The sequence below is a fragment of the Leptosomus discolor genome, chromosome 20 (assembly GCF_034619465.1).
Source record: "Leptosomus discolor isolate bLepDis1 chromosome 20, bLepDis1.hap2, whole genome shotgun sequence".
Lineage (NCBI taxonomy): Eukaryota > Metazoa > Chordata > Aves > Leptosomiformes > Leptosomidae > Leptosomus > Leptosomus discolor.
Window position 1 is genome coordinate 8224573 of NC_141410.1, and position 16051 is coordinate 8240623.

The 16051-nt window shown below is 45.8% G+C and overlaps 1 protein-coding gene across 1 annotated transcript; it reads left to right on the forward strand.

Annotated features, from left to right (window-relative positions):
* Nucleotides 1–773: 773 nt before the first annotated feature.
* On the forward strand, nucleotides 774–15748 carry TTLL10 (tubulin tyrosine ligase like 10). Its single transcript, XM_086476040.1, has 11 exons — nucleotides 774–858; nucleotides 905–1088; nucleotides 2034–2152; nucleotides 3403–3523; nucleotides 4168–4253; nucleotides 4450–4621; nucleotides 6572–6743; nucleotides 8555–8695; nucleotides 9592–9708; nucleotides 14332–14425; nucleotides 15453–15748. The coding sequence occupies exons 1-11, from the start codon at nucleotides 774–776 to the stop codon at nucleotides 15746–15748; spliced, it is 1587 nt and encodes a 528-aa protein (XP_086332166.1).
* The last annotated feature ends 303 nt before the right edge of the window (nucleotides 15749–16051 follow it).

A 16051-nucleotide genomic window follows, 5' to 3' on the forward strand; every position in this document is an offset into this window, starting at 1 on the left:
CTAGAGGGCCAAGAAGTTAAAGTTCTCCACAGCTGCTAAAGCTAGATACAAGCTCTGACATTCTCCTCCACGAATAACCCAGCAGCACTTGCTGGTTAGGCAGATCCCATTAACCTTGTACTGAAAAAAATTTCTTGTCCCCTACAAATTCACCAGCTTTTGAGCCCTGGGGTCTGAGAATGAGTAACAGAACCGTTGCAAGCCTGACTTGATTAGTTACCAGTTTGAAGCAGGGTGTTTCCCATTCCCACCCCCTTCAGTCATTGTCACCAGTTTACGTGTGCCATTCCACTGTGTGGCTGCCTGTCAGGGGGACCTCAGAGCTGTCACATTCTGGGCTTGTCAACATTCCTATAGGCTTTCACAGCTGAAAGAACACCTGTTTCAATGTACAGTGTACGGCCGACACTTCTAGGAGGCTCTCCTTGACCTTCTCCCTTTGTACCTCCACACCTCTCTAGACCTTGCAGTCTGTCAGACTCTCCCATAGCCACCCCCAGCTTTCCATCTCAACAGCTGGAACGACTTGTGCTCAGCTTAGGGCAGAACTGAGACCCACCTAGACAAGATGTCTGTGGAAGTCCTGTGAAGCAGAGGCCTGCCAAGTAAGAGAGTGCCATTTAGAATCGACAGACTACGGCTGATTGGAATGGTCCCTTCTGCTACATATTTTATTATATTTCCTCTGTTTTTCCACTTAATATACCATGGTACCTGCCACCAGGTTACAGTAGCAATAATTTTTTAATTGTTTTAAGACAATGCCGCTAGTAATGGCCATAAAACCCATTGAAGTGGTCCCTTACCTCACAGCATTTTCTTCTGTAACAGCTGCCTTCCTAGAGGTGGATTTTATGGGTAAGATCCCAGGTCATCTGAAGTTTCTCAGTTTCCAATTTTGCAGCTACTTCGACCAACTCTAAAGTGGAGCTTGACAAAGCCAAGTCTAATGACAATAGAAGACAGGGTAAGAAGAAAAACAGCCAGAAAAACGTCCCTCAAGAAAAACAGCCAGAAGAAGAGATACCAAAAGGATCTGTGGGACCAGGACCATATTTTTATATCAGTGGATCTAATGGAGCTGGGCTGTAAGTAGGTTCTCTCAGCAGACACGTGTGAGCAGTAGTATGACCATAGATGAAGTCATGCAATGTTATCCATTATCCGTTGGCCTCAAATGATTTTCCTTTGATTCGCTGTCTTTTGGAGTGGCACACCTAGGGGACCATTTAAAGATAAATCAAATCAAAAGCATCCACCAGAAGGCCACCACTGGTAAATTAGCTAACTACTATGTCTTTGCAAAGAAATGAAATCCTTCAATTTGGTTAATGAAAGTTTCTCAGTTGGGGCTGTTCAGAAATCACTTAGCTACACCACGTAGTAAATCTGTGAGCATCACCACCAGAGCTAGGAACCACTGCTATTGATCAGCATTCTGTTATGCTAAATGCAAAACAAGTGAAAAATAAGAGATTTCTGCCCAAGAAAATTTGTCAGAGCAGAAGTTCCATTCATTCCTTTCTGAGTTCTGCATGTTGGCCTGCTTCTCTAGATGTTGTCACCAGCAAGCACCACAGCATCCCTGCTGCAAACAGCACTTTCCTTGCTCTGTTTCCATAGCTCTGTCTACAAACAGCTTTTTCTGTTGCTACTCATCATCTCTCTCTAAACTCCTCAGCAGAGAGCCTCCCTATTAAGACTGGCCCCTGAACATTTCTATTCCATGGCTACCAGTCGCGTCCTAATTGGAAAAATGTACCTGCTGAAGTGGTACAAGTTCTCATTAGAGCTGCTGAATCATAACGTTCTTAGCATCCTAAGTTATTCCCCCCACCCTCTCAAGTTCAGACCAGCAGGTCCACTAGCAGCGACTCTCATTAATGCTTCCCACCTTATCCCCCACCCAGGGGCTTCTGGGCGTGTTAGGTCGGGCTCCCAGAGAAAATTAGTAGGAGTTCAAGGGCTATGAGCTAACTAAGTATTTGTTAATAGAAGGGAGGCTGCTTTTCTGTCTTGTTTTCCTCATGCAGCGTGAGCATCTATTGCCAGAGCAGAGGCTGGCAGCGTATCTATGACAACAGAAGACAGGATTATGCACTGAAATGGTGTGAAATCAAGTGCCGAGAGACCTATTACCATTTCAAAGAAGGTAGAGGTGCCTGTGGGCCTTGAGTGGGAGAGGGTGGTGGGAAAAACAGGAGAACGCTGGACTCGTGACTCCCAGGGCAGAGGAGGTCACCTGGGTGTAGGAGAAACAGGTAACCTCAGCTTCTTGGCAGACCTCAGAGGAGGCATCAGAGCTGGATTGCCATGGTGATTAAAGAAAGGGGTTTTAGACAAGAGAACAGCTTTGGGAGAAAAGATACCATTGAAATGAGCTAAGTAGAGAGAAATGAGCAGTACTGGGATTTAAACACAAACCATCACAATCACTTCCGAAACGCGGTCCTGTCCCTTTGGGTCTGAGCGGCGGCTGCCATAGGATTCACACAGCACTGTAGCCCGGGACCAGCCTGTTCTGGCACATCTCAAGCGCTCGTCTAGGCCTTGCACACAGAAGATGCCCAGAATTTTGAGACTCTTCCCACAGTGGAGGTGGGGAGAGGAGGAAGGGAAGGAAGGGTGCACTTGCAGGGAGAAGTAAAGCTCAAGATGGGTCACCCCTCACATCCCAGGCCCAGCTATCTCTGCCGAGGGAGAACAGGGTCACTAAAAGCAAAACGTCTCCACTTCTTGAATTGCCCTCGACCCTTCATCTCATCGCTGCATCCTGACTTCACAAGGTCCAGCCAGGTTTCCCACTAGAAAAGCACGAAATCAAGGACGCCCGCACCAGCGCCTCTGGCTGCCCCCCTCAGAGTGCTGCTGCATCGCAGACACAAACTCCCGAAGCACAGCCCCTGGGGCAGTCCTTTTACCTCTGGGAGTTGGTCAAGACCTGTGCCCTGGCAAGCCTGAGCATCACGGCACAGAGCTGTGGGCCCTCCCGTGGAGTGTGTTACCCCTTCCCTACCAGTCCCCATACGGCAGCCGCCTTTCCCCCCCTGCCAGCGCTGGTGGCAAAGAGGTGGCTGTTCACCAGGCTGCACCTACCAGCAGTTGGCCTCACACGCAGTGGTGCAGACAGGCTGTGTTTCAAAGCAATTCTGCAATGGTGTGTGAGGGCAGTGGCACCTTTGGAGGGAGCAAGGGATGGACTATTTCATGAAGCTGCATCAGATCTGTTTGTTCCCCTACAAGGCTGGGTAGAAACAGATCTACAGCAAGTGTTTTCACTGCTCTGTGAGTTGTCACTACTGCCTTAAAGCAAATTGGTGGAAGTCAACAGCGGCAAAGTCAGCTGCATCCTCCAGATTCTGCTGCTTGAGGTTTTTTTTTTTTTTTCCTTTCTCATAACAGGTGAACAGCTTGTCTACCAGATTCCCAACAACGGAGTCCTCACCAGTAAGATAGGGCTTTTATGCTGCCTGAGAGAGCAAGAGCGAGTGATGCAAAAGATCAGGAGGAACTCTAACTCCAAGTAAGAGCACTCACCTCTTTGAACCTTGACCAGAAACATGCCGACAGAAAGTGAGAGCACATACACAAAGGACCAGCTTCTTCTGGATGCATAACAGTGCAGGACACAAAGGATAGGGAGTTTTGCTTCTTTCTTATCTTCTAGAAAAACCACTTCTTTTCCCAGAAGTACATATATCAGAGACCGAATTTCTTCTTTCTCTATGTCTGGAGTTGCAGGAGTGCCAGGTCCTCCAAAGACGACAGTCACAGTAATTCCCCTGTTTTGGGTACATCGTCCTACTGGGAAGGCCACAACTTCTTCTGCCACAGACCCTGTAAATATAAGAGAAGCTTATTGCCATTTCTGCTCCTTTATTTTTGAGCTACGAAAAAAACAAATGGCAGTTCTGTACCATGGTTACCTGCAGCCATCTCAGCTAGTTTTCATAAAACTGAATGGAGAATGTCTTAAGGTTAACATATATTCTTGAAAGCTTATGGAATGAGGTAGCTCAGGAAAAACATAAAACAGACACACCAGTGTCCACAGGCAGGAAAAAAACCCCATTTCTTAAGTTTCTACTTGCAGCCATCCTTTCTGGAAGTAACAGAGGAAGGAGTGGGTTGGATAGGGTTTTCAACTTGTATTTGATTCTGCCATAGGCTACTGAAGATGGAAGAATTCTTCCCAGAATCTTTTCGCCTGGACTTAAAAGATGAGAGAAATGCCTTTTTTGAGCTTTGCAAAGGTGAATTGTCTTAATCGTGGTGGCAATCGATTTAGATAGCTCTGTGATCCTCTGAAACGTTCACAAAAGTATACACAGTAATAATAACTGATATCTGTGTACGTACACGCACGTGATCAGTTTTCAGAGCCCACTAATGGGCACATCAGTGTTTCGTACCACACACATCGCCCTAATAGGCTCATTCTCTCCGCAGAAGAACAGATTTGGATCTGCAAACCGAGTTGCTCTAACCAAGGTCGAGGAATTTTCCTGCTTAAAAATCCAGCTGCTGTCAACACCCTTCGAGCCAAGCTCCACAGCGCTGAGGAGGACCTGCTCAGGAAGAGGGTGCCGTACAAGGCCCCCCAGGCAAGAATAGTGCAAAGGTAGAGATCCAAGCCTGGGAACTGGTGTGTGAGTAGCGTGTGTGATTAAGCACAGTGGCCTTAGAGAGCTGAATGGTCCCGTAGGTATTTAATGTGGTTACATCACATCTCATCAACCTGTGAGATTTCACTTTGTGGGAGAGAGGCTATTCCTTGTCTTGCATCCTCGCTTCAGTCACTTCAAGGTGGATCTTTGTCATCAGAACGATTTGAGTTTATCCTTGTCTGGAAATTTAAGAATTACCTCAAAAGACCAGTTGCTACAGTTCTGTGCATGAGTTCTATACATAAAGCCTTGTGCAAAGCAATTCAAATGAGGTATTATCGCAGCTTCTCATACAAAAAGCTAGCATTTTACAAACTGTACAGCTGCAATATCTGTTCCATGCAATCTAATAAAGCCTCCCAAATATCTTCTTAATGCTGCGAAATTCTAGACCTCAGTAAACGGGCAGTGGCGAGCAGCCACTAAACTTTTGGGTTGGGGTTGTTTTAATTTGTGTTCCTTGCATGAATAAAGGAACCATGCAGGTTCTTCTTTGTAGAACATAAAATCTCTCAGCCATTGCTGGAAGGTTTTGTAGAGGAGCAGAACAGCAGAAAAAGGAAGGGAAAAATAAGGCAGCAGAAGTAATGAGAACAGTTTCAGCTACAGAGAATTACTTGCTTACTGTTACACAACTCCACTTCCCCTTGCCTCAGTGTCCCTCCCTCAATTGAGGAATGCATTACAATTAAATCACTTCAGTCCTTTGAGTGAATAAAACTTGCAAAGAGAAATGCAAAAAAGATGTTTTCATTATTTATCCTGGGAGCTGCAGTTCCCAGATGCCTTTGATGCTGCCTTTAATGGGCACAGCTCGGCATACAGGGCACCCTAAACTTCATGGTGCCCAGACGTGCATGGTCTTGCCTGGCATCATCACAACACGCCAGCAATGACAAGGTGATACACTTGTGACAACGCTGCAGTATTGGCACGGCAAAAAAGCACGTTTTGCCATGAAGTGATCACTGCGTGTCCTGGCAAAGCGGTGATATCAATCCCTCACCCTGCACCACCTCCCTGACCTTCTGCTGCCGTGGCTTGGGCATCTTTATCTTGCAAGAGAACGCAGCACACAGCAACCTTTCCAAGAGCTTCCTTTGCCAAAGCAATCAATATTCTCTGCTTACGGTCATCCAAACGTGTCTTTTCATACCAAAGGCACGGTTGGCCTCACCGAAAAGGGGAAGAGAGATCTGTAAAATGGTAAACTGGAATGGTGATCTTACGGGCTTTCTGAAATAGGCTGGACTGTGCTCATGCAGCAGTCAGTACAGTAAGGAGCAAAACAACAACTGCCTGACAAAATCGGACCAAGGGCCTTAGTTAGACCAGTATGTGGTCTTTGAGATGCACGAGCAGCAGTGCCAGGGGAAGAAGTGGTTGGGCCCTATCTTAGACCTCATCTTGATTTGTTTTAGTGAGGAATGGCTTATGCTCTGAAGAACGAGGCTCCATATTCCTTTGGAAACTGTTGTTAGCATTGATTGTTTTAACAGCACATCCTTGTTATTTGTGTAGACGTCCAGCAATGTTTGATGATAAAGGGAAACAATTCCCAGATTACATCACTCTGGCAATAAATGCAGTCGTGCTGTATGAAGGGCTCTTTGTGTTCAGACATAAACTTGGTATATTCTCCAGTAAATATTAGTAAATCTTTAATTACCTTCCGCTCCTGAGACTCGGCACAGCTTCTGTTCCTCCGGGAAGGAGCTGCTCTTGGCATTTCTGTCTTCTCCTATGAGCACCCTCTCCTGCCACTCATCTTAAAACCAGTGTCGAAAAAAGGGACGAGGTTCTGTGGTGTGAAAGGAACTGGCTGAGGGGTTTGGGGTGAGCTTTGAGTTGCCGTGTCTTATGGCTGCCCGTTGGTGACTTGTGCTGAAATACTGCTCTCGCAGGTACGTTCACCAGCCTCTGCTCCTGGAAGGGAAGAAGTTTGATGTCCGCTCTTACCTCCTCATTGCCTGCACGGTGCCATACGTGTTATTTTTCGCCCAAGGTTACGTCAGGTTGACCTGTGTCAATTATGATGCCGCTTCTGAGGATCTGACTGTTCACCTGACCAATCAGGTAAACTAAGGTCACTTCGTTCAGAAGAAAGGGAGGGTGTGGTTGACAGAGATGGGAAGCAAAAAAGACTTTTGAGAGACTGAAGATAAACGCCTCATGCATGTAAAATCCCTGCACCCAGGAAATGAACGTGGGCCTATGGTCAAGCATGGCAACAAGGCTGAACAGAAGCAGGACCAGATCAGGTTCTGCTCTCTGCCGTGAACCAGCTCTCTGCTTAACCTGACAATTTCTCTCCCTGGACCTCTCTTTCCCGCCATTATTCTCTCATGTATCTGTAGACCATAGACTTCTCAGGGCAAGAAGCCTTTGATTGCAGCTACCTAGTGCAAAGGGGCCTTAATCTTGGCTAAGGATTTTGCTGATCCTGTGCTTAAAGCCAATAACCACAATGATGTAAGATACAGATGTGTTCTTCAAGAGCCATCATTCTTAAATCTCCATCTTTGCTTGTCTTGCTGCTCAAATGAGAGCTACAACAGAACAAGACTGTTCGGGCTTGTCCTTCCATACACCCCTTATCATACAAAATAGAGGCCTTCCTTGCTCAAATCTACCTGAGTTTTTATTTCAAATGTGATCCTTCAGTAGCTAGAGCTGGCCCTGATGAAAGAGAATTAAAAGAATCAGAAGGAAGGAAATTATTTGCTTTTCAAGCCCTTCTCTCAGTGTCATGCTGTGTTCTGAGAATTAGCAAAATACACATTAGAGAGGTATCAGACAAACCCACTTCAGCTGGAGTTCTACGGTTCCTACAGAAGGGCAGCTCAGGACAGCAGGTTATAGCTGCCTCCTGCAATATGTGCTGTTATCAGTATGCTACTTGTTTTCCTGGAATAGTTTGTTTGCTCAGCTAGAGAGCTATCCACATGGGAATTCAGGTGCTCGGGTAGGATCCCAGGGCACAAGTGATATTAAACAAAGGACAGGTGTTTATTAGCAGAACATAAATTATCTGGGTTCCTGCTGGGAGAAGGGAAACAAAATTTACAGGAGCAGCTGGTAATAGGCCAGACTTCTTCAAATTACTGTTGATTCTGCTCTCACTCCCTTCCTACCCTTTCATCCCACCTGCAATCAGCTATTTTCCTACTCTTTTTCCAAAAGACAAGGGGCAGCAGAGACAGCATCATCAACCAGCAGCTTTGCAACCCCACGGTAACCGTCCCACAGATGGAGCTGCAGCCAAGCCCCGCTGTTTCACAGGGAAAGGGGACTTGCCTGTGACTGAACAATGTAAATATTGATAAATTATTGATAAACTCCAGCTGACATAGGGATTAATGAAACAGTGGGAGGGAGAAGCCCTCACCTTGGTTTCCTCTGCGAATACATCCATCTCCCCCAGATGTTCTCTCCTCTAGAGGAGTGTGAGGCAGACAGACAGACACTGGAAGTGGATTTAGTCTGAAGAACAGCAGGACCACGACCTGAAAGCACCTCTCCTTGTCTGCCAGTCCCTGGTCCAGCCATATCACACACACACAGAGAAAAAGCTGCTTTGACAGAGACCTTGGGTAATTGTGTCTACACCGGCCAGGTGGGTCAGGCACATTTCTGCCCGTGGCAGCGTTGTACGATGAGAGTCAGGGTATTTGCTCAGGTGTAGCTCTGCTAGCGAGGGGCTCTCTTCCCTCCACCGCCACAACTCGATCCTGGGGTTCTTCCCAACTCAGATTCCCAACTTCTTCCCAACTCCAGATGCCTGGAACAACTCAGGGTGGCTGGATGTCTGCCGTGCAAGCTAGTTCCCAGTTACTCTTCACTGCTAGAAATCTCATATCTGCCTTTGCTGTTTCCCCACCTCTCAGTACATGCAGAAGAAGAACTCCCTGTACAGCCAGCTGAAAGACGAGACAGTTTGGCGGATGGAGCACTTCAACAGCTACGTTAACGAGAAGTTCAGAAAAACCCATGGCCTCCCCAAGGACTGGGTTTTCACTGTGTTTACTGTAAGTGTGAGCGTGTGTATGGCATGCTAGCCTGCCTAATTAGGGTGACAGGAATAAGGAGAAAAGCCAACAGTTCACTGGATCCCCCCAAGGAAACACACGGAGTGATGGCCCCATGGTAACCATGTACGTGCAGATGCTAAACACAGAGGTGAAGACACAAAGAGTTTCATTTCAATAAAACGGGCAAACAGCTGAAAGAGTGTGACTGTAAATGCTAGCTATAAAAATGCCATGGTGGTCTTCATGTTCCTGGCACAGTTCTGTGGTCCTGAGTTAAAAAATAAAGTACACACCATTCACTTTCCATCTGATTTGGCCACATGAAAGCCATGTCAGGGCCTCAGATCTTCTCTTATCATGGAGGAGAGATAAGAAGGCTCAGCTGGCTTGATTTCTTACATCTTCCTGTCTCACTGAAGAAACAAGTGAAACAATTATCTAAGTCCTGAGACTTCATTTCATCAGCCTGAGTCTAATGATGCATCAGTTCTCTCCATGACTTGCTGGGGTGGGAATGAAAAGGGCAGAGGACACAACTTTCTCAGGTTAATTTTGGAAATGCTATAGTTAAAAGCCAAATACAAAGATAATTAAAAAGCTAAAAAACTTGGTTAAAATATGATTTTGGAAGCCAACCTAGTTGAATTTGCCAAGCTTCTCAGCAAAGTAGAAACTTTTCAGAGAGCTTCATGGTATCTCTCTTCATGTAGAAATTCCCCACCATGCATTTCAACTCCAAATGCAGCATCCTTCCCAGTCTAGAGAGGAGCTCTGCTGGAGGCAGGGGAAAGAACAAAAGTCCCTAAACCAAAAGGACATCTGTGACTTAGTGACTCCTATGCCCTTGGCATTCACAGCGATCGGTTACTGGTGTTCCCTGTCTTCCGTTTCAGAAAAGGATGCAGCAGATCGCGTTGCAGTGCTTCCTGGCAGCCCAGCACAAACTGGACCGCAAACTGGGCTACTTTGATCTCATCGGCTGTGACTTTTTAATTGATGAAAACTTTAAGGTATGAGTACAATATCGTCAAATGCTAAGTATGATATTGGCCAGATGTCTGATGCCAGCAGTACGGCGCAGTTGACACAGGCGCTGGTGCCAGGAATTAAATGGAGCAGTCAGTCAGTCAGGCTGCCAGCCAGCTACGAGGTGCAGGATTCGTTTTTTTTTCTCCCGTTCCATTGTCCAGCATCAAGACATGGCACCTGTACTGCCTGCACGCTTCCCGCACACAGAAACCCTGGCGTTCACAGCTCAGGATGGGAAGAAAAGTACTTACGGCAGTGAAACTGTTCTGTGCAGGATTGTCACAGGGAAGTGGACTTCCTAGAGAAAAGTAGGGGAATTTTAATGCCCGCTCAGCTTTCTTTCTCCAGAAACCAAACATGCCAGATGAGCAACCAGTACAAACCAGTGTGCAATGCCTCTAACATCACGAGATGTATACTGATTTGTGCTAGCTGAGTATCCACCAGAGGCAACGAGGAACTCGCCCTCACCACACTGAAGAATCAGTCATTATCGATTCAGATGTCAGCATCAGCATCTCCATGTTCACTGCAGGTTCACCACTTAGCAATAGGTCAGCCCACTGAGTCTGTAAAATCCGCTAGGATTACAACTTGAAATGGTAAAGAGTGAATGAAACACGGACAAGAAAAGCCAGAAGAAAGGGAAAGGGAAATGTTAAAGGCAGCGCTTGAGGTGCTTTCAACGCAGCACAGTCCCTCAAAACCACCTGGCCTAAACATAACAGAGCCATCTGGCAGATTCTGCTGTTGCTAAAGCAGAAAGCAACTCAAACATATTCCAGCAAAGGGCAGTGGGAACAGCAAACCCTATGAAAGAGTGGAATTAGTGCATGCAGCAGTGGGTAAGGCCCCCGAACAATAGACTCCTTTGTGCGGGAAGTCAATGGCAAGGGAGAGTAAGTGGCAGAGACACAGAAACTGGTGCTTCTCAGATTTCAGTGGGAATTGTCTTTTGCAACGTTGGCATGCAAAGCCCTGGCTGTGTAAACTTTAAGTAGAATAGAAGATCCAGGATCACTCTATTGTGGCAATTCCTACTTGGCTAGTTAAAATCTTCAGCGTCTAAAGACCATTACGCCCCCACTTATTTTGCGTATGGAGAGGTAAATAAAATCTGCTTCTTGACGAGTATTATCCATAAGAACGATGAGGATTTCTCGACACTTCGTGGCGACAGAGTCAGTTGGAAGCTGGAGCTTCCCTTTGAGGGAGAGCAACGTGGAAATTCAGGCATTCCTTTAGCATAGGTTTGTCCACGTTTTCTCGGCCCTGCTGGGGAGCAACACACCTACTTTCTTCATTGGTGCGGTGCTGCACCAAGAGACACCTGTACACTCCCTGCAGAGGCAGTGCACAACGGCTGGACGCAGGACTGACAGCTTCAACCCACAGTTAGCAGTGGCTGGCACAGCAAACTCCCCAGTTTTCTGGGGGCTGACATGACAATTCCTGCTCTGACACCCTGTCCTCTCCACCTGTAACACACAATAGCCTTATTCTCCCTGTCATCTTATTTCATGACACGTGTAGAATCTGCTTTATGCTGATTTGACATAGTCTTACGCGTTCAGTGCTATAGCTCATCATTTCCCTCTTCCTTATTTGTCTGAGATACAAATGCCCCGAGGATCAGTCCTAATAATTCTTGAAGGCCCTGCAGCATCCTGATTCAGTCTTTGGAAGGTGTTTTTCCTGCCTCAGAGTTCTTAGAAGCATGGGCTATGAAAACAGGGCCTGCTGAGAAACCACAGCTTTCTGTAGAGCTTTGCATATTCATGTGTAAGCTGAGAAAAGAATGAAGTACTTTGAGAGAGAGAAAAAGTGACGGATGTGGTTTTGCTGTTGTTGGCTTTTTTCCTACCGGTTTCTGGAGCTTCCTTGTGCTGCATTGTAAATGCTGAAGTCACTACACAGCTCAGGACAGCGTCATTTAAACGCTGAGGGAACCTGTTTTCACAAAGCATTGCATCAGCCAGGCAAAAGGGCTGCTTCTCTCCAGAGGCGTGCTGGGAAGACAGATGTGTAAATTTTTTATCAGCCATAAAGGGATTCAGCTATCTATCAGTAGGGAACAGACTGGACACTGATAAGCCGTTTGCCAGTTTGTGATAGAAGTACATAAGTGAAGATAACACTCAAATCCCTAGTTAAAGCCAGGGACGGTTCCTTTGATTGGAATGACGTAGCTTTTCATTCACCCCGGGAGCATGAGGTACCACACGAACAGTGTAGACTTGGTTGTGCCCACCCCACATCACGATGACAAAAAAATCTGATAAAAGCTTGTTAAGGCTGTGGAAAACAGAGCCCCACTGCCTTAGCCTCTGGTCTCCACTATTGTGAAGCGGGTCCCTTTCTGGGTCGGCAACATCGGAGTAGCCCTTCCAGGGCTTGGTTTGTGACTCTGTGTGTGGCTTCAGCTACGTCCACACAGGACACAGAGCAAGTTGGTTTATTCCTATTTCTGGTATTTCAGTGTTGCTTAAAGCTCCAGCCAGGGGTCAGGCTCCTTGGACGTCTGCTGCTACACAGACGCAGAACAAGAGAGCCCTGCTGTGGATTGCTTTGGGCTTTGAAGCATGTTACGGCCATCCTCTCTAAGAACAAGTTCTGATGTAGAGAGATGTATATATTCCCATTCACTCTCAGTTATCAAGTCACTTGGACCCTCTGGGAGCACGGACCGATGTCCTCTCCCTCCCTGAGACCCCAGCAGGATGTTTAGCTTCCATTCGGTGAACTCCAGCAAAGACTCACGTAATTAAATGAAGTAAATCGGGGTTTTTATCAGAAACAGCACAAAACTCTGGCTCAATCCTGCCTTTCCTGCACACCAAGTAGTCTTATCTCTGCCCATGTTAGCACGGAAAAGACCCTTGAGAGAGAGAGAGAGAAACATCCAGAGCAGCACTCCTGATCAAAGCCCCAGGACACTCAGTGTTCTCATCTCTTGAAAAGCCTAAAGAGAAAGGACGATCCACGGTTAGGAAATCGAGGACCAACACTCTGGGTTTTGATCTCCTCTCTTTATCGTGTGTTGGCTAGGAAATTTTGAGCCAGGCACCTGCTTGCCAGAGGCAGGGAGAAGCACAGGAATTTCATTCTACACGAAATGCTGATGACAGTTACGGATATTCACACAGATATGGTGAATCTTGGCCTTATTCTCTCTGCTCTTCCTGAAACAGAAGAAAGGACACTTACTAGCTTGCCCTGGCCGTTGAGAGGTTAAGAGCATTTAAAAATGGTGAGACATCCAAGCAGTACAATAACGGGGAATGTAGAAGATGAACAGCGTGATAGATACCACAGAGAACTTTCTTCCTCCTGTTTGTCAGTTTTATTTGTTTTGAAGGACAAGAAACCAAAACCTAATCAAGACAATTATAAAGGTTCATCGAGTTTGTCTGTCAGCACAAAATCTGATGCACTTTTAAGAGGAAAAAGCAGCACTGAGAAGAATGAGTTTGCCAAGAAAAATGTACGTAGCTTCGGTGCCCTCTGTTGGCATCTGCAAAGCAGGTTTTTTTCAGCAGCTGTTCTGGTTCTCCTCTGGAAAAAAAAAAAAAAAAAAAAAAAGGCATTTCACTGCCCTCACTTACCAGTCGTTTCATTTGTTTAATAAACTACTTCAAAGAAGCGAAAATTATTGTTGTATTATATTCTCAGCAAAATAAAGTGCCCAAGTGAAGTCTATTAAGTTGCCAAAATCTACCAAACGCTCCGACTTCATTTCACAGGTACTTGTGAGCAAACTCATTGCTGCCTCAGGAAAAAAAAAAAAAAAAAAAAAATCAATTAAAAGGGAGTAAAACTGTCCTGGAGCTGTTACATGATTAAATATGTTTCCTTACAAAATGCTGAATAGTTCCTACGCGTGTTATATACAGGATGCAGCACCATGTGGCGGAGGCGGGAAGTGAACAGATGATTTTCTCTCACTGTAGGGAAAAGAAATAGTTAAACAGAATTACATGTGAGTCAATTCTTTGGTTTCACACAGGTTGGTAACTGGACCATCACATTCTGTGGCTTGCAGCTTCAGACCTTGGCATTTCAAAGGGAAATGGAAATGAGACTAGTATAGATAAGTAAAATTAGTGTCTTATATGGCTTCTACCTGAAACTAAAGCTTACCCAGGAAATCAAGGCCAAGGGTTAACTGAAAACTCAGTGCTATGTTTACTTCGTTTTGACCCTGTGTCCACCTCAAATCAAAATGAATTCTAGATTCCTTATAACTTTATTTTATGGTATCTGAAAAAACTCAATTAGAAACTCTGATGGAAACTGGTATGTTATGAAACACATTGCCTTCACACACCTACAGAGCATGAGTTAATCTAAAGCCCATCAGCTGGACACAGACAACAATGTGCAGTGTTGTCCTCAAGTAAGTAAATGTATGCAAAAAAAAGGGATTTTGTTTAATTCATCTAGTCCTTATGAAAATGCCACCCTGCCTGCATTCTGTGTTATGGGACTTTGGTGGGGTTTGTTCGTGCTCCTACCTCTCGAGGCGTTCACCAGGTCTGGAAAGGGCATTGCTGTGACCCTGAGGAGACCCAGCCCCTTTTCCTGATGGCACTCATCTTTCCCAGGTCTGGCTTCTGGAGATGAATGCAAACCCAGCATTGCACACCAACTGCACAGTCCTGAGAGACATCATCCCAGCTGTGGTCTACGAGACTCTTGGTAAGGGCACAAGTCACAGGGTGGCCAGCAGCAGACAATCATATCGTTCCACTGCTTGCCCGAGGAAAGACTCCCGTTTGTTTATGGCAGTTGTGTAGGTCCAAAGTGATCTTTGAATAAAGATATCTCACTGCTAAGTGTATAAGAAACTTAGAAGGCACTGGAAATTCTAATCCATGCAGACCTAGAAAAGCTATGGTCTTTCTAGCCATGCACACATTAGAAAGAAACAAGTGGTTAAATTTTTTTGCTGTTGTTATAATTATTTTAAAGAACGTTTTATATATATATATATATTTAAGTACAAAAGGCTAAATCTTAATACTTGTCTCTATAAACTGCACCTGTATATTTTTCTCATGCCTGTTGCTCTGCCTGTGCAGGAATTTGAGTTGATTTGTACAATGTGCCTTACACCACCGTGGCGGTGCTTGAATGCCAGTGCACCCCACTGTACTTCCCAAATACAGCTGGCAACTGCTACATGAACTACACAAAGACTGAAAAAATCCTTAGGTACTCTGATATACATTAACTAGAACTGCTCCTGCCTGGAGGACCAAAACCTCTTTCAGCCCTGATTGCAGTGATATCACTGTATGTGCAAGGAGAAGCGTGAGTTTGCATGAAGGGTATCAGCAACAGGCTACTTATTCTTGCTTTCATAGACACCACTACCTTCCCGGGCATACGGATGTTTATTTTGGGGTGCATTCCTACCCTGTATTGCACTGTAAGCAGTTTTACAATATTTTTCCTTCCACTTGCCTAAAATGTTTCTAGCTGAGCTGAAGCTGGCTGAAGTGAGCGCAATAAAAGCGCGGTGGGTTTTGTTCGGGGTTTGTTGGGGGTTGGGTTTTTTTTGAATTGTCTTAATAGTTCCCAGATCACAGGTCGGAAGCCACTTCCCCTTCTCACCCCTCAGCCTTCTCACGCACGCAACTGCTTCGCGCGCACACGTGACAGCTCGGGTGTATTTTGGTGACAGAGTGTTCAGACCATCTCACAACTGCATCTTCTTTCCCAGATTTGGTTCTCGAGGTTTTCAACAAGCGCCTCAGAGGCCGGAGGGTTTTGCCTTTAGAGACGCTCTGCCATTTTGTGCTTCTCTATCATGAGGATGCTGCAGCTCTTGGCCAAAAACAACCCTGGAAGCTCACGACTGGCCCGTGCACAGGCCGATATCTGCGGCCACACACAGGCAGCACCCGCTGCTTCGGTCAGAGCCCTGCCAGAATGCTGGAGAAGTCTTCCAAGAAGCCTGGTCGCTCTAGAAAAAAGGTTGCCTTGTTGTCCAGAAAGAATCGTCAACAACTGTCCTAACCTTACCACCCGTGCAGCTCTTTGGCCATCATGGAAAAACCCTCTGAAATGTTGCAGAGCAAGAGGGTTTTCACAAGTTCAGAAAACACAGAAAGAAAATAAAAGCTGAACCTGCATGTGCTGTGCACGTCCTGCTCATTTTCGCCTTTTATTAACAAACAGGTATCAACCTCCACTGGAAAACCAGTAACTGTTTGTCTAAGGACTTAGTTCTGCGGAAAGTAACACTTGAACCAGCCAGAAATTATAGGGAAGTTACAGAAAATGAGACAACAGTTACCACATTAAAACTCATCCCTTTTA

What these genes read in the sequence shown, in the direction of transcription:
- TTLL10 (XM_086476040.1), top strand. Translation starts at nt 774, where the DNA reads ATGGCCATAAAACCCATTGAAGTGGTCCCTTACCTCACAGCATTTTCT. An exon ending in CAGGCAAGAATAGTGCAAAG is followed by an intron (nt 4,622 to 6,571) that starts GTAGAGATCCAA and finishes CTGCTCTCGCAG; the next exon opens with GTACGTTCACCAGCCTCTGC. An exon ending in CTGTTCACCTGACCAATCAG is followed by an intron (nt 6,744 to 8,554) that starts GTAAACTAAGGT and finishes CCCACCTCTCAG; the next exon opens with TACATGCAGAAGAAGAACTC.